The 21,932-nt window shown below is 42.3% G+C and overlaps 1 protein-coding gene across 4 annotated transcripts in view; it reads left to right on the top strand.

The window, feature by feature from the left end:
* RPS6KA2 (ribosomal protein S6 kinase A2) overlaps positions 1-21,138 on the top strand; it is a 475,722-nt gene extending 454,584 nt beyond the window's left edge. For 3 of the 4 annotated variants that reach the window (XM_084622451.1, XM_084622454.1, XM_084622453.1), the window contains 6 exons: positions 4,130-4,288; positions 5,580-5,741; positions 11,732-11,808; positions 14,103-14,220; positions 18,401-18,538; positions 18,935-21,137. In XM_084622451.1, the coding sequence (XP_084478577.1) occupies positions 4,130-4,288; positions 5,580-5,741; positions 11,732-11,808; positions 14,103-14,220; positions 18,401-18,538; positions 18,935-19,060 (780 nt within the window). In that variant the 3' untranslated portion in view covers positions 19,061-21,137. Of the gene's footprint in view, positions 1-4,129; positions 4,289-5,579; positions 5,742-11,731; positions 11,809-14,102; positions 14,221-18,400; positions 18,539-18,934 lie in introns of all 4 variants that reach the window. The other variant, XM_084622452.1, reaches the window with a different exon arrangement.
* The last annotated feature ends 794 nt before the right edge of the window (positions 21,139-21,932 follow it).

The raw sequence follows: 21,932 nt of genomic DNA, 5'->3' as shown, positions 1-21,932 counted from the left end.
GCCTGTTTTAATGTTCAGACATTTTAATTTTAAAATGAGAGCTATTTGAATTCAAGAAAAAATGTTCATTGAAAAATTATTGGACACAAAAATGGCAAGATTATCAGATCATGCATTCAACAAATACTCTTTGGCCAAGTCTAGCTAAAAGCTTACTTGAAATGACCCATAAGGCTAGATAGAATAGAAATTAATTTGATTTTAAAAGACTTTTCATAACCAAAATCTTTCAATCTTCTTTTTGAAGTAGATTGTCGAACACTAATAACGAGGGTTCTGTAGATAACTGGAACGGCTATTTCCTGGTCAGTAGCTGTTGACATACAACCTCAGGTACTTGTTGTATTGAGAGGAGGATTGTTAACTAGGCCAGTAGAGCTTCCCCTGTTTTTTCTTGAGTACCAGGAAGTCTTTAACTTGCATGTGAGCAACCAGAAAAGACCAGAAGAAGAGACCTTATTTTAACATTTAATATGAAAGACAACATCACTAAGGCCTTGTCTATGCTACAGAACTTTAGCAAAGACTTCCCACCAGTGCTAACCCCTCACCTCAGCTACACCAAAGGCAGCACCTGCCAAAGCCATAGAGCCAAAATGATTTCTGGTGTTTTTATCCCCTTTCTCTGAGCAGCTTTAGTCAACATGGTGTAGAAATGTTGTAAGCGGCTGGAGTCTTGTCAACACTAGGAATCCAACTCCTGGCAGCCCTACTGGAAAATGTTCTTGCTTAAATCCCCTCGTACAGATGAGGCCTAACAGTGCTAGCTGTCTCACAAATGGCAATAAAGGAAAAAGAGGAAGCTTGCTTCAGGGTTGTGGTGTGCTCTTGTGTGGGAGACTACTGATTTTTTCACTCCCTTAAAGAAAACACACCTCTGTGAGCTCATTTGTGTTGGAGCTCCTGGAGTATTGTATTTACAAAGCTCAGAGCCCTTGATTCTAGTGGAAGATGGAAAGCTGTAGAAAAGTGATCATGTGGACTTCCAAAACTTCAAATAATAAAATATGACATTTTCTGGCTCCCCACTTCTTCTCCCATTCCAAGAATTGGGGAATGTTAAGGGACAAAGACACAGCCTATCGCAGGGGTTCTCAAACTGGGGGTCGGGACCCCTCAGGGGGTCACAAGGTTATTACAGGGAGGGTTGTGAACTGTCAGCCTCCACCCCAAACCCCACTTTGCCTCAAGCATTTATAATGGTGTTAAATATATAAAAATGTGTTTTTAATTTCTAAGGAGGGGTCATACACAGAAGCTTGCTAATGTGAAAGGGGTCACCAGTACAAAAGTTTGAGAACCACCGGCCTAGTGCGTATCTATCCAAGAGTTACAGGAATTGGGAATGATCTAGTGTGAGATTCTAGGCACTCAGGAATTACAGTGATGAGCATGGTATAAGAACCTAAACAGAATACAATACAGCAGAATTCTATCCAAGCACAGAATGTTAATGCTTCTAGAATGCTGGCACTTTGCAGATGGGTATCCAACTGAATGTTAGGAGAATGTGTGTAGATATTGTTTGGGTTTTCCTGATACCTCTTCCACTCATTCCCCAAGAATTCAGTTTGACTCAAGTCTCGTCATTCAGTTCCTTTATTTGGCATACAGCAAAGCTACACTTAGTTAATCAGACTGAAGCGTAGGGGGGTGCATGTAGGGTGCACCACACACCCAAAGTTACACAGCAAAACTTTACCTTACATACATTTTTCATAAAACATGCATTCTTACCCAAACATTGCATCATATGTTTCATGGTAGGATTGGTTACTTTTCAGGAACCAATCCCTGTACAGTATGCTCTGTCCATGTAGAAACTGATCTTTACATTCCAGGTTTATCTTGTCCATTGTCCCTAGCATCCAGGTGCTCCTGCTTATCTTAGCCAGCACAAACATTTTGACTCCAGCATACTGCTTGTTAAGCCCCTATTTACAACTTAACCTTCCATTCACCTTCACAATGATATCCACTAAGAAATGAGGCAAGTTACGTATAACAAGCCAGGCCTAAAGACATATCTGTATTTACTCACATTATAATTCCTAGTCAATTCATTTGGACAATAGTCTACCATTGCCAGCACTTAGAGTGTAGTGGTGTGTGTTGTGCATGTGTTTGTTTCAATAGACAGAAACACAGAGACGTTATCCATAGTCTGTACACACAGGAACATAGGAATTGCCATACTGGATCAGACTTATCTTCATCTGGTCCAGTATCCTGTCTCCAACAGTGGCCATCAGCAGATGTTTTAGAGGAAAGTTCAAGAAACCCCTAGGCATATGTGGTCCCCATTAAGGTCTCATCCTAATCCCTAATAGAGATTGCCTTAAAACTGGCAGCATGAACCTTTGTATCTCCTCCGAAAAGGTTTAGCATTGATTATTATAACACTGGATATTCTTGTTGTCCATAAAAATGTCCAGTCTAGCAAAGGGGTATGAAATTAAAATTGTTATACTGCAGTTTGGACAAAAAGCTGATGCAAACAACTTATTCACCAGAATAGCAAAGCACATGCTATATGGTGTCACGGAAAGTAAGTCCTGACTAAGCATAATGCAGTTTGTTTGGCTACTTATGAGGCAAAAGGGAAATATTGATATTTTAAATGGCAAGTGCTACCCTGTAGAACTGGAAGAGAGCAGATAATTGTGAGGAAGTTTGGACTAACGCCAGAAGAGATTTCAGGCTGCGTGGTGGTGCTGCTTCTGCAGCTTGGTTTGTTAATATTTTGCAGACTTGATAGCAAATTATGATGTGCAGTTTAAAGTAGGATGAATAGTTGCTTTAGAGATAAGAAGAAAGTACAGTAACTCCTCACTTAACATTGTAGTTATGTTCTTGAAAAATGCAACTTTAAGCGAAACAGTGTTAAGCGAATCCAATTTCCCCATAAGAATGAGTGTAAATTAGAGGGAATTAGGTTCCAGGGAAAAAAATTTCCCAGACAAAAGACATTATATACATTTTAAACAAACAATGTAATACAGGTATAAGTTTTAAACAAAACAATTTAATACGGTACACAATAATGATTGTGAAGCTTGGCTGAAGTGGTGGAGTCAGAGGGTGAAAGAGGGTGGATCATCAGGCTGCTCCTCTTGCTCCTCCTAAGCGCCGGGAGGTGCTCAACCCCCAGCTGTGCCCCAGGCCTGCCCCCACTCCACCCTTTCCCCCCAAAGCCCAGGCCCTGCCCCTGCTCCACCACCGCCCTGCTTCTTCCCACCCTGCTCCACCCCCTCGCCCCCGAGTCCTCACTCCTCCCCGCTAAAACTTCTTGCACACTGCAAAACCACTGATCATGGCAGGTGGGAGGTACGGGAAGGGAGGAGGAGGCACTGGGGGAGGGAGGGGGGAGGCTGCGCGCCACATCCTCACTCCTCCCACCTCCCCCCCAGAGCCTCCTGAACGCCGCAAAACAGATGATTGTTGCAGGCTGGAGGCATGGGGAGGCGCTCATCTGTGGGGCCTGTCGGCAGGAGGTGCTGGCACGGGTGGAGGGGAGCAGATAGGGGGCCGCTGGTCTGCCCTGGTTCCAAGCTCCCACCCGCTAGAGCCAACGGGCTGCTCTTCCAGAGAATCCCGCAAGTAGTGGACAAAGTACTATACTAGTGGGCTGTGGCCAAACAATGTTATAAGTGAACACATTTCAGAGTAACAGCCGTGTTAGTCTGTATTCGCAAAAAGAAAAGGAGTACTTGTGGCACCTTAGAGACTAACCAATTTATTTGAGCATAAGCTTTCGTGAGCTACAGCTGTAGCTCACGAAAGCTCATGCTCAAATAAATTGGCTAGTCTCTAAGGTGCCACAAGTACTCCTTTTCTTTATAAGTGAACACTGTGCAACTTTAAATGAGTATGTTCTCTAATAGATCAGCGACATAATAACGTTAACCAGGACGATGTTAAGTGAAGAGTTACTGTAACGATTAACCCCTTTTGTAAAAAGTTCACTTTTATGTTGTTGTTAAATACAAGGAGTATAAAATTCACTTCTGTATTAGCTCTGTTTTCTTCTTGCGGCATCTTGCAATTACATGGCAAGATATTGCAGAGTGATCACTACTTGCTAGACTAATTGATCCATGATGTATGATTGCTTCCTCTGCTCTGTTAGGTGTATGATGATGGGAAGTATGTGTACCTGGTGATGGAGCTAATGCGAGGAGGAGAGCTCTTAGATCGAATCCTTCGACAGAAGTGTTTCTCAGAACGAGAGGCTAGTGCTGTCCTTTGCACCATTACCAAGACTGTGGACTATCTGCATTCCCAAGGAGTAAGTATGATTACCTCTGTTCTCCATGTCAACCTTAGTAAAAACTGACTCTTAGAAAAGTAGCTTTGATGTTGCTTCTCAGGAAATAAATATTAAATACGGGGGGTTGCCCAAAATGAACATTCAAAGGTGCAAAGAAATTTGGAAAGGGTTAATTGTTTTAATATTTAATAATTACATTTAAAAATGAGTGTCCAGTTTGAAATGGGATCAAAGCCACTCGTGCCATTCTCCAGGCCAAATACCTTATATTTATGCAATGCCAAAGATTCTCATTTTCAAATCTATGTGGGCGTTATTTATTCATATCACAATCATCATAGTATCCAAGCACCATGTGAGCAAATATGAACTCTTCAGTAAAATATCGAAATCCTAGTCCTCGGACATTCACATCAGCATATAGGTGCATAAACAAATTCCCATTTTTTAAGCTTATATGCTGATTTGAACATCTGATAGGGCAGGGTTTTGACAGCCTATTAATAGCACAACTTTTGAAATTTGAGCTCCCTACATATCGCAATTTGAAGTACTTTCCTTTCCCATTTGTCTGGGGCATGCAACATTTTGGATGGGCCTGTAAAGTACCTTTTCCATTATCATCGTGACCAGGATGAGTTCATTTTGTACCAAGGCTAATACATTTTCATGACAGTTTTGCATGGCTGATATAGTTTATATCATTTATTTGCCCACCACTGAAATTCAGCCACTTCTAGTGACATACACACTGCACAAAGGATTTTTAGGAAGGGAAATGAAGGAAAATGAAAATGTCTCCCTTCAGTTAAGAGCCACTCATGTTAAGAGCAGCCAGAGAAAGAGCCTCACACTCAAATGAGTCCACACTTTCCGCCTTTGGCAGTCTTCTCTCTTTTTTAATTGAAGGATTAAAACATTCAGATTCAAAGAGCTTACTGTACTTTTAGAGGGATGTATTTTATTTGTATAGTAATCCCTTCTGCTAACTCACAAAAGAGATGCCTTTCCACTGGAACATCTGCCTCACTCTTATATATCAGCAGAGGATGCAATTTGTATTATTATTTCTGATTTTAACAGAAGTGCAATTCTGCATGCATGCCATCAATTCACTCATTTTTAAAACAAAAAAAAGTGACATTCTTCAAAGGCCCACTCTTTCAAGGCAGGAACCCCAACCCCCACCCCCCCCCCACACACACACACACTCCCCCCCATCAGGAAAAACATACAATGAAGGTAACCAAGCCTGCAAGCTGTGTAATCATGCCCAAGTTATTTATTTTTTTATTTGTTTCCCATTAAGGTTGTGCATCGAGATCTGAAGCCCAGTAACATTCTCTACATGGATGAGTCAGGAAACCCAGATTCCATCAGGATCTGTGACTTCGGATTTGCCAAACAGCTGAGAGCAGAGAATGGACTGCTCATGACACCTTGCTACACAGCCAACTTCGTAGCCCCTGAGGTAGTGTGTTTCACAAACTGTGGATACATAATTTTATAACAAAAAGCATGTCTCTATCACTGTCCTTCCTTTCTCACACTGCCTTTAAAAAAGGAACAAAGTAGGAGCTAGAACAGAGACAAGTTTCATGTGCCCTGTTACCAGCTGTCCCTAGTCCTAGAATTCCTTGTGGTTGGTTAGCTTTCCCCATGTCCCTACTGACTGTATCCATGTCTGGTTGGGACTTACTTAGCAGACATGCCAAACCCACGAAAAAAATGCAGAAATTGGGCTTTTTTTTTTTTTTTTTTTGGCTTAATTGGCGTATGCGTTGCTTGATGGCTAGCTTTTGGCTTGTAGCTTGTTGCTTCTTTTTTTTTTTTTGATCGGCTCCAGGCAAGCAGGAGCAAAGCGGGGGCGGGTGCACAGTGGGCCTACCACAGTCCCAGACTGCATACCGGGAGGGGATCTAATCACATAGAGTGTTAGGGTTTTTAGGGATTGGCTTGTTTTGGCTTTGTTTTGAAATGGGATTAGCTTGATTTTTGACTTATTGTGAAAGTCGGGGTGCTTATTTACCGCGTGAAAGTTGGCAACTGTTACTTAGGTGTCACTTTGGCTGATTACTCCAGGCTAGGTATCTCTCTTTCCCCAGTTGCTTCACCTACGAGGTCAGAAGGTTGTTTCCCCTTCAATGTACCTCATCTAAACAAAATTAGTCTCAGAATGATTATATTGAAACCAAGATTAATTAAGAATCAAGAGAGAAAAAATTTTGGAATGAAATCCTGGCCCCACTGAAGTCAATGGAAGTTTTGCTAATGGCTTCATTGGTTCCACAATTTCAGGAGCTTAAACAAAAGAGCCTGCAAAACATCTCTGACCTCGAACTCCTCAAATCGTAATCAAGCCAGATGGAATCTGTGGTTATAGTGAAGATGAAAAAGGCACTACAGGTTTAGTGAACGCTCCTCTCCTAAGCTTAGCCCATCCTCCTCTTACTCTTTGTGTGGCAGCATGTCTGAATTCCTTCTTGGCATCACATCTCTGGATTCATTTCCCATCTGGGACAGTTTCTGATACCATTATTCATGATGGATAGTCTCTCACCCCATGAGCAGTCCCACTGAAGTCAATGGAACTACTCATAGAGTAACATGCTGTTTAGTGTGAGGAAGGGTATCCGAATCTGGCCCTCTGTGTTTTCTCTTCTTTCTATCTGTGATACTTGTATGGCCCCTATCACTGTAGTATCTGAGCACCTCCCAGTTTTTAATGTCTGGTGTCCTTACAATACCCCTTTGAGAGTGAGAAGTGCTATTATCCTCAGCACTTACAGATGGGGAACTGAGGCAGAGAGAGGCCAAGTGACTTGAACAAGGTAACAGAAACTGGATCCAGGTTAGCACTAACCCAAGCAAGTGCTCTTCCTTTTTATTGCCCCTAATCTTGTGGTAACCGTGCTCATAGCTTTGGTTCCTTACCTGTTTGGACTATTTAGGCTGCCCACTATGGTTCAGCACTTGAAACTCATATCTGTCCTTCTATGAAGCATTAACAAGCTTATCTCCTCGATGATTGTAAGTTATTTGTTCCAATCAGGTTTCTCTAGCTTATTCAAGTCCCTGAATATACAACTCTAATTGTTTGTCTACCTCTGCTGGTTACTACCCAATAACAGAATACAAAATTATTACATATCACAAAATTATGTATCATTCCACTATCAAATACCATTTTCCCCTCAGTCAGTATGCAATCCTCAACCTCCTTTGCCCCCTAAGTTCCTTACCCTCCTGCCCAAAAAAGTAGCAACTTGGTATCTGTCTATAACTATGAAGTAAGTAATTGGCTCATCTTCCTGCAGACAATACTTTTAGGAAGTTTTTTTAAAATTTGGGTCATATACCCCGAATTCTCAAAAAGTGACTTTTGTTTAATTGACGCCATCTCATCATCAGATGATGTGGCTCATTGTGTTAGACACAAAGTCATGTTCCATGACACATGCGACCGCCATGATCAATATATAAAAATGCAGATATTTTATTAACTCTTCCATTGTCAAGTTACATTCTGGTCAGTTATTTTGTTGCTGCTGGTCTGGTTATCCATTCTGGAAAGTGGAAAGAGCTCTTTAAAATATATCAGAATGAAATGAAAAAATGTACTGTGGTACCACGACAGTTTAATTTTTAAGATGAAAATTGACCACCTACGAGATACTAAATATTGTCATTTTCTGGAAGATGTAACATTCCTACAGTATCTGTTTTCTCTTTTCATTATGGAATATCTTTTGTACACTGTCCTTAATCAGAAACACTGCCAGAGCAACACACTGTCAGATTAGACTTTAGTGAGCTGAATTCAGATCAGAAATCATACTCCTAACCATTCTCAATGAGCCAGGCAAGTCCTACTAATGCAGGAAACATTAGAGATCAATTGAAACATTGCCATAACTGACAGTTTGCATGAAAGCCTTAAGTGCTGCTCCTGTGACATAATGCTGCCCGTCAGCTCAGATTTGTCTTTTACTGTCTCAGTTCAACCCCCACTGAAACCATTTCCTCCCATATGCATGTGAAGTTATATAGGAAGTTAGGAAGGAGATTGAGCATATGATACAAGAGGATAGCAGAGGTGTAATGGCAGGTCTGCATATATAAATCTTTATTTTGTACAGCATTTAATTTTTGGTAATAGATGCTAATGGGGCTATTGCAGGATAAAATATCATAGATGGTAAAAGATGCCTAAGAGGAAGAACCAGCATGCCACCTAGTGGGAGCAGTGCTCTCTGTAAAGAATAAATAGCATGGTTCAGTCAGGAAAAAAACAAACCACAAGCATCATGACATAGTACAAGGGGATCATTTTGGGTAAAATAAGGAACCTTCGTTCTTCAAAATTCAACCAAACTCTGGCCAGAATCTTTTTGGGCATGCAAAAATGTAAGCATTTTTTTTATTCTTATTTTTCCATTGTTGTATGCTTCCTAGTTCCCACTACAACCAGAAACCGAAATGCTAAAGTACCAGAGAGAGCCTATTTTCAACAATATTTCAGCCCAGTAATGCAAAATCTAAAAGTTAGATAATTTTGGATACACATCTGGGTGGATTTTAGAAATCAGTGGAGCCATCTGAAGTTTGCCCATCCCTACAAATGACCTACAGTATGTTGACCTAAGAACCATATATATGTACATTGAAAACACATTCTGTCCCTTAGGAAATCTTGCCTCTTAAATACATGACAGGTTCTCTGACTTCCATGGGGACAGGATAACACATCTTCTCTTGTAAAGCCCTTTTAACAAAAATACTTTTATGGAAGTTGTGAAAAAGAACTGGTATCTGATTTTAGTGCAGATGCTTATCATTATTTATGTTAGTTGTGCCCAGAAGCCACACTGTGCTAGTCACTGTACAACCATAGGCATGGTCTGTGCTTGACCTTTTTGCCAAAAATGTCCCACACTGCTCCCATCTGTTGAGTTTCACCAGTGGGAGCTGGAGCATCGACAAGGTGCTGGTGGCTGCTGGTACTTAAACCACTGCATTATTGTAGACCTGGAGATGTTTAAACCATCAGTGGTGCCTGGTAGCTCTGACAAGCCCTCCCACCATTGTTACCACCAGGGGCAGTGAATTTTTGGCAAACAGTCTTTTCTGAGTAATTGCACACCTACTTTTTCCAGATTCCCTACAGCATAAGCTTGCACAAGGGTAGATTTTGCACCAAAAAGTGTGCAGATTTTCTGCTGAAACACCAGGTCTTTGGCCTCCAACGTGGATACATTATTGGAGGTACTTTGGAACCTCTCCATTTTATTTCATGCAGCTGTAAAAATCAGTAACATGGACTATTAAAGTTATTTTGGAAGCTAAAACACACCCCAACTCCTGTTCTGATTTTACTAGCTGTTAAAATTGTCATGATGCAGTAGCCAGCCAGCACAGTCAATACTCAACACAGATATACTGTACTTTTAAGCTTTTTAGAATTTTTTGTCTACTCTATTTGCCCCCAAGTCATGACTGTCTTGTGTAAGGTAGCTTTTTCCAAGGTAGCAGATGCACACTCAGCACATCTGTCAGATGGAGAGATTGTTTTGCCTTGTCATTGGTATTCACTGAAGTTTAGCTAGGCAGGATTTTCTGAAACCACTTTTGTCATCGATTCCAAGGACAGAAGGGACTATTATGATCATCCAAACTTACTTCTTATCGAACCCAGACCATAACCCCACCCATTGCCAAAAAAAAAAATTTCTAGAGCAGATCTTTTAGAAAAACCTTCAATCTTGATTTTAAAATGATCAGTGTTGGAGAATCCCCCACAACCGTTCAATGAAGTGAGATCACTAATCAGTGCTAGGGCTTCAGGACAGAAAAAAAATGTTTCAGAATGTTCCTTCCTTTTGTAGTGTTTTGCAGGGAGGTCACTGTATCTAGTGATCCCAGCATATGGGAAAAACTGATCTTCTATAACAACTGCAATCTCAAAATGTAAGCAGAATACCGACTCACTTTTAAAGCAGTAGGGAAGCAAATTCAAAAGTTAGTTATTGTTTCACTCCTGAGGGTAAGAATGCTCCACGGTCCTTCTCAGAACATCAGGAATCCCCTATTTTTCCCCCACCCTCAGAGATTTTACACCATTGTAAATCCACTGACTTGAATGGCGTAACTCCTGATTTACACCACTGCAGATCTGACTCGGGCCCCTTGTGCTGCGCTAGCTGTCCATGCGGCCAACAGGACTGAACATAGCTCCCACTCTGGTTTTACACCAGTGTTAAGTCAGCTGGGCAGATCTCTTCAAAGCACCTTAGAGCTTGTCTACATGAGGAAAAATGGTCAAATTTGGCTTTGTTAATGTAACCCCGACAGACCACAGTCATCGGTGGATGAGATCAAACCTGGGACCTCTGGAGCTTAGTGCATGAGCCTCTACAGCATGAGGCAAAAGCCATATGGCTGTTAGCTAAGACTGTAGAGCAGACTCATCAGACGTACTGGAGCATAAGCTTTCGTGGGTGCATGCATCTGACGAAGTGGGTCTTCACCCACAAAAGCTTATGCTCCAATACATCTGTTAGTCTATAAGGTGCCACAGGACTCTTTAAAAGAAAAGGAGTACTTGTGGCACCTTAGAGACTAACCAATTTATTTGAGCATGAGCTTTCGTGAGCTACAGCTCACTTCATCAGATGCATACCGTGGGCTTTCGTGAGCTACAGCTCACTTCATCAGATGCATACCGTGGGCTTTCGTGAGCTACAGCTCACTTCATCAGATGCATACCGTGGGCTTTCGTGAGCTACAGCTCACTTCATCAGATGCATACCGTGGGCTTTCGTGAGCTACAGCTCACTTCATCAGATGCATACCGTGGATACTCCACGGTATGCATCTGATGAAGTGAGCTGTAGCTCACGAAAGCTCATGCTCAAATAAATTGGTTAGTCTCTAAGGTGCCACAAGTACTCCTTTTCTTTTTGCGAATACAGACTAACACGGCTGTTACTCTGAAACAGGACTCTTTGCCACTTTAACAAATATGTTATACACTGTAGCAGAAAGGGTTTAACACCTTTAAAAATGCATTCACTGATTAGAATGTATATGCACAAAGGAGAGAATAGTTGCTTGTATTCATTGCCTTTAAACTCCACCTTCCCCTCCCTTTCCCCCCCCAGGTTCGCAGCCCCTCTGACTTATTTGGCTTCTTTAGAGTTGTGTGTCTAGGACCAGCTAAATAGATTCTTATTATCTTCAACTAAATGGTAAATGTACCCCCCTTCCATCCTATAGTTGCCCACGCAAACAATTACTGACTGTTTTGCTGCCCTCGGCAACTCCCTATTCCACCTGTAGACTAGAGCAAGCTCTGCAAAATGTTAACAAATCACTGCCATAACATCCACATTTTCTTGCAATTCAAAAGTTCAGAAATCAGGAGCATGAATTAACCTTGTCGCTTTTGATTTCCTTATGTAGGTCCTGAAACGACAAGGTTATGACGCAGCCTGCGACGTCTGGAGTTTAGGGATCCTGTTGTACACCATGCTGGCAGGGTAAGTGTGAGATTTCTGGTGCAGGTAGTTCAAAAGTGATTAAAGACATAAACAAGTCATGAATAAATACAAATACAATTTATTCTGAGAGATTAAGCTAATTGCAGCAGACAAAATAAAAAGCCTGGCACTTTCAGAACTGAAAAGTCTGGCACTTTTAGAACTGATTTAGACACTTAGCCTATGTCCCATATACTGTCAATGAGACTTAAGCTACTAAATGCATACATCACTTAGGATAAAATTTCCAAAAGTGCTTAAGTGTATAATATAGGAATAGTCTATTAAAGAGCCAGATCCTGTTCACCTTATTCATATGAGGAGTTTCATTAATTTCAATTTTAAGGTGTGTTCTATTCAGGTTCCTGTACTGTGCTCATCACTGTGGTATCTGAGCACCTATGAAAAGGAGAAAAGTTGTGTTTCTGGTGCAATTTGAAAGATAGATGGAGGCTCCAAGATGCAGACAGAATAGGAATTTTGCTTCTGATGGCAAGAGTTACAAAGGAAAAGGCTCTCCTACCAGCAATAAGATTGTAAAAAGGGACAAACTAGCAAAAGGAGTGGGTGCTTGGGGAGCTGGGACCTAGAAAGGGAAAGGAGGTATAGATGTAGTGGCTGAAGTTAAAGACAGACATAAGATGGCTCAGAGGAAGAAAGTAGATTGAAAGGAGTAGAAAGGGCTGAGAATGAAGAGTTGGTTTGAGTGTGAAAGTCATAGAACACAAACCAGAAACAAAAATTGTCAAACTCCTTGCAAACTAAAAATGTCAAGTTTCGTACAGCTCTAGTAGAGGAATGGCTGGCTGGCTGGCCAAGGCAGAGAGTACATGCACATTTGTCATATCTAATCATTGGTTGAATCTTTGCAATGTCCTTTAAAACACATAGACCAGATACTTGCTAGTTCAGCAGTGGAGAAGAACTTTAATTCCCTCCTCAGATTGTATGGAAAACACATACTCTGAGTCCATCTCTGTCACTCACATTTTGCCTCATCCATTACAAAAAAGATGCCAGCACTTCCAATACTAGCTATTTAGTGGTGATCAGAATTGTTCAGAAACTGTGTTAGGTATGTTAGACACTTCAGGAATAATGTGCAGAGCCTGTCTGGCCTGCGCTGCAAATCAAGTCAGTTTCTGCTCTGAACTAAAGCAATGTCTTACAATTCCTTACTTCACTGTGGTCTCTGAAAAAGGCAGTCTCTGTTTAGCTAATACCACAGATTTACAGCGTATATGGCAAGAGGAGATAAGGACTTTAAAGACTGACACATTATCTGAGATCAGTTTATCTTACCAGTTAGATTAATTAACTGGATTTTTTAAAATGTAATCCTTAAAAGAAAATCTGAATTCCCATCAGACAAACCTCCTATGGCCCTGCCATTGGGCCAAGAGCTTGCCCTCGGAGCTGGGGAGGAGCAATAGCATGCAGTCCCCCCACCTGAAAAACCCTCTCCCAGGAGCCTTTGTTATAGTTTTGAGCCTGAGTTTGTTGGGCACGCAGGAGATTCTCCTTCATAAATTGTCCCACCTGTTCAAGATTTGTACATTTGTAGGACCTGCTGTAACATGGTTTGAGACCATGACTACTGCTTTTCCCTGGCATCTTTTAAGGAGGTCCAGGATTCCTCAAGGCTGTTAGCCATATAAAAGTTCAAAAGGTGAGAAGCCTGTTGAGATCTGGGGCACCTCTTCTACTCCAAAGAGGAGATAGCTGAGGGGTGGGGAGACAGGCTTTTCCATAACCTTATCACAGGTGATTTGTTTCCACAATCTTTATTATGACAACTAAAGAAGACCTGAAAGGTGGACTTTTGAATGTTTTTTTTAAAAAAGGTGCTTGTTTTCCTGCTTTCTTCGTCTCAGACATACCAGAGCTTTTACATCCTGCCTCTTATGTCATAATTCCACTACTTTGCCAATCACCCTGGCTCTAAGGTAGACTAGACCTGAATTTTTAAGGTTAAAAAAAAAGTGGGGGTGGGGAGCAAAATAACATATGCTTTAAAAAAAAAATCAGAAAGAAACCAGAGGGAAACAAAAGTGCATTTCTTTTTTCTTTGCAGGACAATTTCAAGGGGATGGTACAGCATTTGTCCTTGAGAAACTCTCACCATAGCTGAATAAAAATTAAGGGCTTGTTTCTGCAGTCTTTACTTAGATTAAATGCCTAATGATTTTAGTGGGAGCTAGGGCTGCAGAATCAGGCCCTAAAATTGTACACCTAAAAATCTGCAGTACATAAAGATACATCTTTTTACAGTAAACGTGATGTTTGTTTCACAGATTCACCCCTTTTGCAAATGGACCAGATGACACCCCAGAAGAGATACTGGCCAGGATTGGCAGCGGGAAGTATGCACTTGCAGGAGGAAACTGGGATTCAGTGTCCGATGCTGCCAAGGTCAGCAGAGGAGTCATGTTTTTATCCTGCTTTCCAAAAAGGGGTCATTCTGCAAGACTAAGGTTCTTTTAAGCAAGAGGAGGTGAAAGCAGCAGCTGTATTAGTTCCATCAATTCTATTTTAATGAGAACTATGTCAAAATGGTTCTGGGTGACTTATGAATTTGTGTCGCCTATTTCAGGAATGTAAGACATAATGCAGCATCATAACGCAAATAAGTGAAATTTAATATCTAAGTCCAACAAAAAATCCTTTTCAATTTGGTTGAACTCTTCAAAATATAGAGGGCAGCCCAAAACTGCAAGTGTCCGGGTTAACTGTGGATCACTGTGTGACCCCCCGGAGGTAAACCCTTTAAAAGGCAACCCATAAATAAATATTTTAACATGCACTTAGGTATGTTTGTTGTTATGGTTTTGTATTATTACTAATACTTTTCATTCAAGTATCTCAGTTGACTTTACAGATATTAATTTCTCTCTCACAGTCTTGTGAGGAAGGTAAATATCCTTGTACCAGTTTTACAAATGAGAAAAGTGCAGCACAAATTGATTATGCCAAAATTTTCAGAAATGGCCACTCATTTTGGGTACCCAAATTTGTGATACCTTGGGCCTGGTTTTCAGAGGTGCTGAGCACCCACAGCTCCACTTGACTTCATCTGAAGTGGTGGGCACTCAGCCCCCAGCCCTTTTAAGAATCAGGCCCAAGGTGTGTCTCAAATGGGCCCCCATACCTCCAAGTATTGGTCACTTCTATACATTTTGACCAAAGTGACTTACCCAAAGTCACAAAAGTAGTCTGTGGAAGAGCTGGGATTAGGACAAACCTGTCCTAAATTCTAACCACAGGACCATCTTCATTTCTCTTGTATTCTTTAGAGTTTAAGGCCAGAAGGGACCATTAGATCATCTAATTTGACCTCCTGTATATTACTGGCCATAGAATTTCACCTAGTTACCTCTCTATTGAACCAAATAACTTGTGCTTGACTGAAGCCTATCCTTCTAGCCTTGATTTGAACATGTTAAGAGATGGAGAATCCACCACTTCCCTTGGTAGTTTGTTCCAATGGTTAATCACCCTTAAATTGTTAAAAACGTGTGCCTTATTTCCAATTTGAATTTTTCTGGTTTATGTTTCTAGTCATTGGTGGTCCTTATGCCTTTCTCCACTAAATTAAAGAGCTTTTTAGTACCTAGTATTTTCTCTCCATGGAGGTACTTACTGTGACAAAGTTCCTCCTCTGCCTTGGTGGGTCCTGCACTTATTGGTGGATTTGTTCGCTTCAGAGGTTCACAGCAGCCCTCAGTTTGGCCACTTTTGCTAGTGGCTCAAACCTGCCGTTCACTCAGCTAACCTCATCGCTGGCCAGCTTAGGGAAACGGAAGGAGAACAATCCCTGCAGTCTCTGCTGATTCACCTAGTGGGTTGGGGGACAGGCCAGGGACCTTCCCCTCTGGTGGAACCCACAGTCCAGGACCACTCCTCTTGTATCCAATAAGGGATTGGGGGAAACCCAGGCCCACCCCCTACTCCAGGTTCCAGCCCAGGGCCCTGTGGATTGCAGCTGTCTACAGTGTTTCTTGTAAAAGCTGCATGACAGCTACAACTCCCTGGCTACTTCCCCACAGCCTCCTCCCAACACCTTCTTTATCCTCACCACAGGACCTTCTTCCTGATGCCAGATAGTGTTTGTACTCCTCAGTCCTCTAGCAGCACGCCCTCTCACTCTTAGCTCCTTGCACACCCCTCACTGATTGAAGTGAGGTCCTTTTTCAACCAGATGGCCTGATTAGCCTTCCTGTCTTAATTGCTTCTAGCAGCTTCTTAATTGGCTCCAGGTGTCCTAATTAGCCTGCCTGCCTTAATTGGTTCCAGCAAGTTCCTGATTGTTCTGGAACCACCCCTGTTACCTTACCCAGGGAAAAAGGACCTGCTTAATCTGGAGCTAATATATCTGCCGTCTATCACTCTCCTGTAGCCATCTGGCCTGACCTTGTCACATATACCGCTCCCCTCTGCTCAACACTACAGGGTTGGGCAACTTCAGACATCAGGCAGTGTACCCGAGACAAGCCATCTGCATTGCTATGGTGGCTTCCAGCCCAGTATTGTATGATTAATTGAAAAGGTTGTAGGGACAGGAACCATCTGGTCACCCTTGCGTTCTTCTCTTTATTTCGCTGCACCCACTGGAGGGATGCATGGTTGGTCACAAGGGTAAACCAGCAGGTAATAACATAGTGTTTCCATGGCCCATTTCACAGCAAGGCACTCTCTCTCAACCACAGCATACTTCTGCTCTCTTGGGAAGAGTTTCCTGCTGAGGTAGAGGATCCAGTGTTCTTCGTCTCCAACCATCTGCGATAGGACATCTCCCAATCCTACTTCAGATGCATCTGTCTGTAAAATGAATTCTTTGTTGAAGTCTGGGGCTATAAGCACAGGGTTACTGCAGAGGGCTGTCCGTAGATCCGTGAATGCTTTCTCTGCGGCATCTGTCCACTTCACCATGTCTGGACCCCGGGCTTTTATCAGGTCGGTCAGGGGACTTGCTCTGGTGGCAAAATGGGGAATAAATCACTGGTAGTACCCCACCACACCCAGGAATGCCCGGACTTGCTTTTTCTGATTTGGCCAGGGACAATTTTGGATAGCCTCCAGTTTGTTTAGTTGGGGCTTCACCATGCCCCTTCCTACAATGTAGCCAAGGTATTCACCCTGTAGAACACTTGGCTGGGTTGGCTGTGAGGCCGGCCCATCTTAGCGTGTCCAGTACCGCTTCCACCTTTTCCAAGTGGGTCTCCCAGTCGGGGGTGTGAATAATCACATCATCCAGGTATGCAGCTGCATAACTGTAGGGGGCCGCAGGAGCTTGTCCATAAGACACTGGAAGGTGGCAGGTGCCCCATGCAGTCCAAAAGGAAGAACAGTATATTGAAACAGACCCTCTGGTGTAGAGAATGCCGTCTTTTCTTCTGCATCTTTGGCAAGGGGAATCTGCCAGTATCCCTTTGTTAAATCAAGGGTGGTCAAAAATCAGGCATTGCCCAAGTGGTCAACTAACTCATCAATGCAGGGTATGGGGTATGCATCAAAACCTAGTGGAGCCATCAGGTTTGGGCACCAACACAATCGGGCTCGACCATTGACTGTGGGACTCTTCGATGACTCCCAGTTCCAACATCCTTTTTACCTCTGCCTTGATCTCCTCCCTTTTTGCCGCTGGGACCCGGTAGGGGCTTAAAGTTACCTTTGCCCCAGGATCTGTGATAATGTGGTGATATGCTTTGGTGGTCTGGCCTGGTTTGGTTGAAAACACGTCCTCGTACCAGTTGATCATCTCAGTTACCTCCTTCTTCTGGTTCGGTATCAGATCAGGGGATATCCTGATCTGTTCATGTAGGTTATTTCCCTGGATCAGGGCCTCTTGGGCCACTACACATGCCTCTCACTGTTGCCAAGATTTCAAGAAGTTAATGTGATAAATCTGTTCTTGTTTCCGGCTGCCGCACCTTGTAGGTTACTTCCCCCACGGGTTCAACCACCTCATAGGGCCTCTGTCATTGGGCCAAAAGCTTGCTTTCTGCCATGGGTACCAACACCATCATGCGATGCCCTGGTTGGAACTGTCAGACTTCTGCCTGGTGATTGTAATGGGTTTGCTGGGTCTCCTGCAGCTTTTCCAAATGTTCCCATACAATGGGGTGACCCGGGCTATCCAGTCTCGCATCTGCAATACATGTTCAGTTATATTTCTCCCCTCATTGGGTTCCTCTTCCCAGATCTCTTTGGCGATATCTAGTATGCCACGGGGTGGCACCCATATAATAACTCAAAGGGGGAAAATTCAGTTGAGGCCTGAGGTACCTCCCGGTATCTGTGCAGGCCAATTGTCAAATGATGTTTTAATAGGATGTCCAAGTTTCATATTAATGTGTTCAGATGGGCTCTTAGGTGCTTAAATGTCAGTATGAAATTTGGTTTTACTTCTGAAAGTTACAAGGGACTATAAAGGCTTGGATGCACTGCACTGTCTATTTAAATACTGCTGATGAAGCTACCATGAGTAAGGGGAAAATCTAAGTAAAAATATTTCCAATCAGACTCTGAAAACCTCAATTGACGGTTTTTACATTTCTCCCCGCACCCCCTTTTCCTTCTCCTTCAACCGCAGGATATTGTGTCCAAGATGCTTCATGTAGATCCTCATCAGCGCCTAACAGCAGTCCAAGTGCTAAGACACCCATGGATAGTGAACAGGGAATATCTATCTCAAAATCAACTCAGCAGACAGGATGTTCACTTGGTGAAGGTACACAGCATCTTTTTCCTGAGAACTGTAACTTCCTGAGTAACAGTGAAAAGATAGGATTTGCATTAGCAACTTGGAGATACAGGAAATTAGGGGGTTATTTTCAAATGAGCCCAAGATAAATATAGTATTACATTAAATGTAAAGCTTTTACACACATCATCATCTACTAGTTGTTATAACTTCCTTCTGCGTTGTAATGAACTAGCTCAAGTGTGTGTGTGTGTGTACACGTGTACCAGTACCCCTTGTGGGGTGGAATTGGAACCAGTCTGCCAGGGCCTATACTACTAACAGCTACTGGAGAGTCTCCTTTCACTTGGTGGTAGGAACTAGGAAAGGGAGGGGAGTAATGAAAGAACTTATTTTAAGCCAAGAATTTCTCTTATTTTACAGGGTGCAATGGCAGCCACATACTTTGCTTTAAACAGAACACCTCAGGCACCAAGACTGGAGCCTGTATTGTCCTCCAATCTGGCTCAGAGGAGGGGCATGAAAAGACTTACCTCAACAAGGTTATAGCAGACCCCAAAAATGCCTCACTGAAACCCACAGTTTGTTATTCAAGAGGTTCATCTTTATTACTCAGTTAACAGAACTTTGGACAACTTGCACATGAAGTCACCAGAATCAGCAGAAGTCCAGCATAAAGGCAAAGTTATCCTTTACTGTTTTATATTTTACATTCAGGCCAGAATCCTGAATCAGCAACTTCTCCAAGATGTGCCAATTGCCCTATTTCCTTATTGATTTAAAGCCAAATAAAATAGATTCCCTCCCAACCCCAAGTACTATTTTCGAATCCTTAAGATGTGCCGAGATCACTTTTTTAAAGCACTTTTCACAGTGAAAGCAAGCAGTTTGGTTTAAAAGTTTTCAACTATGCCAGCATCTGCATCATGGTGAATTGGCTCAACCAGTCAGCAGTATACATCTACTGATCATCAACTGCACTGAAGCCCGTCTCAAAGGAACTGAAGGTTGGGGAGACATGATGCCAAATACGAGACTTATAAAAAATGCTGTACAAAGTGAAGAAGAAAGAGCTGTCGCTGATCAACACTTCTTCTGATTCTGAGAAATCTTGTGAACTCTTCCACTCTCATCTGATGTTGAATAAGGTATGGAACAGTGACAGTCCCTTTAAGAGCAGATGTCACGAGCCCTAATATATCAAGGTTTGGCAGAGAACTCTTGGAACTGCAGTCTCCAAAAGGGATTGTTAGGTCTTATGTGAATGAGGAGGTCAGATGTCTGACCAAGACTATATGAGTAGGAGCCTGTGGCTCAGAGAGAAGGTATTCCCTAGGTTTGACTTCTCCATAGTAGCTGGCTTGACAAAACAAGCTGAGGATGGCTGGTGGAACAGATCCAGGAAAAGACCTGGGACAGACCTACAGACAGCACACAGAAAGACCCCAAGGAGGGTTACTGACAGAAGGAAGTCACTTGGACAAGATTGTGGAGGGGGGTGTTAAAGTCAGTTGAAACTCACAGTTAGGGTGGCCAGACTTGATCTTCCAGGAAGGGTTGCAGGAAGTTCCCCTTTTTATAACTGTGCCAACCAGACTAGTGGATTGTTGAGCCCAGGAGGGGCTAAATGGACTGTCATTCTTGTTCCCCCAGGCCTTTTCCACCAACCCTCCTCAGTTTGTTTGCACAGGCCTGCTACTCTGGAGAGATCAACCCTATCTCCATCAACTTCCTGCCCCCTCCACTGCCTTCCTTATATAATCTTGGCTTGTCACCTGACACACACTCCCATAGATGCGTGACACTCAACAGTTCCTCCCTGGGAAATGTACTCTCCAGGTTCCCTGCTTTTAAAGGGCCAAACCTTCTATTATGCCTGGGCTCACAGTACTTTCTCCTAAAGGAGCCACCTGAGTCTTACAAGGTATTTAAATAATAATGTTATTATTAATAATAATAAAGGATACTGTCCTATTGAAATAAAAATCAACCATACTCTGCTATCTGGGTTTTCCAGGTGTGGGAAAAGAACTTCACCGGAAAAGTCTTAGGAATTGCAAAAGATGATTTGTTTTACTGATTTCAAAAGAAAATGGGCAAGGTTTGTATTGCTGGACTTAAGACTTTTTTTATTCCCTTTCTTATCCATGTTGGCTCTTGATGGTCACAAGTTGGCCAGGGTTGTTATTTATAGTGCTTTTCTTAATTTGTTTTTCAAGTGAATTTCATCACCTCACAGGCTTTGCAGAAGCAGACAATATACTATGTTGGCTTTTATTTTCTGTTGCAAAAGGTTAAAAGAAAAAAATGTGAACATGGAGCTTTGTATCCTAGAAGTGGTGTTTATTATGCTGTGCATCTCGATACTCGACTGGAATCAGCAGATTCAGACTCTTCGCAGCAGTATGTCCAGGGGAACAAGGAGTTGCATTAACTACAGCAATGCACTTTCTAGGATTACATTTTCCAGTGTTGCTCTGAATTGTTTGTATTAGTCGATTTTAAAATTTATAATTAATCTTAATAATTTAAACCAATATTTAATGTTCTGTTTTATGTGCTGTGCACACGGGACTGCATCAAAGCAGCTCTCCTTTAAACTGTATTTTTTTTTTAAGAATAAAACAATGCTGTGAAACATCACAAGGTGAATGAATTGGCTCAAATTTGTGTCCTTGTTCATGTGTATATAATATATAAATACATATGGCCCTGACTCTCTGGTCTGGCCAAGCTCTGCTTGGGACAGGACTGGGCATATAGGTTTTATGCCACCTTTATGGTCCCCTTATTAGAAGTCAGAGTAGCCCCAACCACCCAGCTGTTAGCCTCAAGAGGATAGTCCAGCAGTTGGGGATCATGAGGCCATAAGGATGCCCTGGTGACACACTCTTTTCTCTGGGAATGCCTCCTAGAATAGGCATATGAAGGGGAGGGGGGTGCAGAGTCACTTTAGCAGCTGTACACCACCCAGGGATTTTGCATACATGTGGGAAATATGAGGGGACTGATCTGCTGGGTCTCCATCTGCTTGAGTAGACTCAAGAAGGCAGCCCTACATGTGCAAATGTATTGTGTATGAAGAGACTGAGTATATTGTATACAGTTTGTCTCCCCTAATATTTCCTGTTGATCATGCAGTGGGGTAATTTTCCTCTCTATTCAGACTAAATTGAAACAGCAGTTTTTAAAATCCCATCCCCTTTTGACATTTGGTTTTTTAAATCGTAACACTGCAGTGGGCCTTCCCTACTGCTTTATATGAGCCCTGCTTTGGGTACTACTTAGGGGTGTGATTCTGATCTCAAAATACATGAGAATAGTTCTCTAACCCACAAATTACCCCAGGCTACATGTGCAAAGAATGAAAGAATAAATGTTAGCTTGCACTAATTATTTTGCTTTATAAACTTAGAAATTG

This window comes from Lepidochelys olivacea (genome assembly GCF_965140295.1).
Source record: "Lepidochelys olivacea isolate rLepOli2 genome assembly, chromosome: 3".
Classification (NCBI taxonomy): domain Eukaryota; kingdom Metazoa; phylum Chordata; order Testudines; family Cheloniidae; genus Lepidochelys; species Lepidochelys olivacea.
Note: the sequence above shows the minus strand (reverse complement) of the source record. Positions and strands in the feature narration are given on the sequence as shown.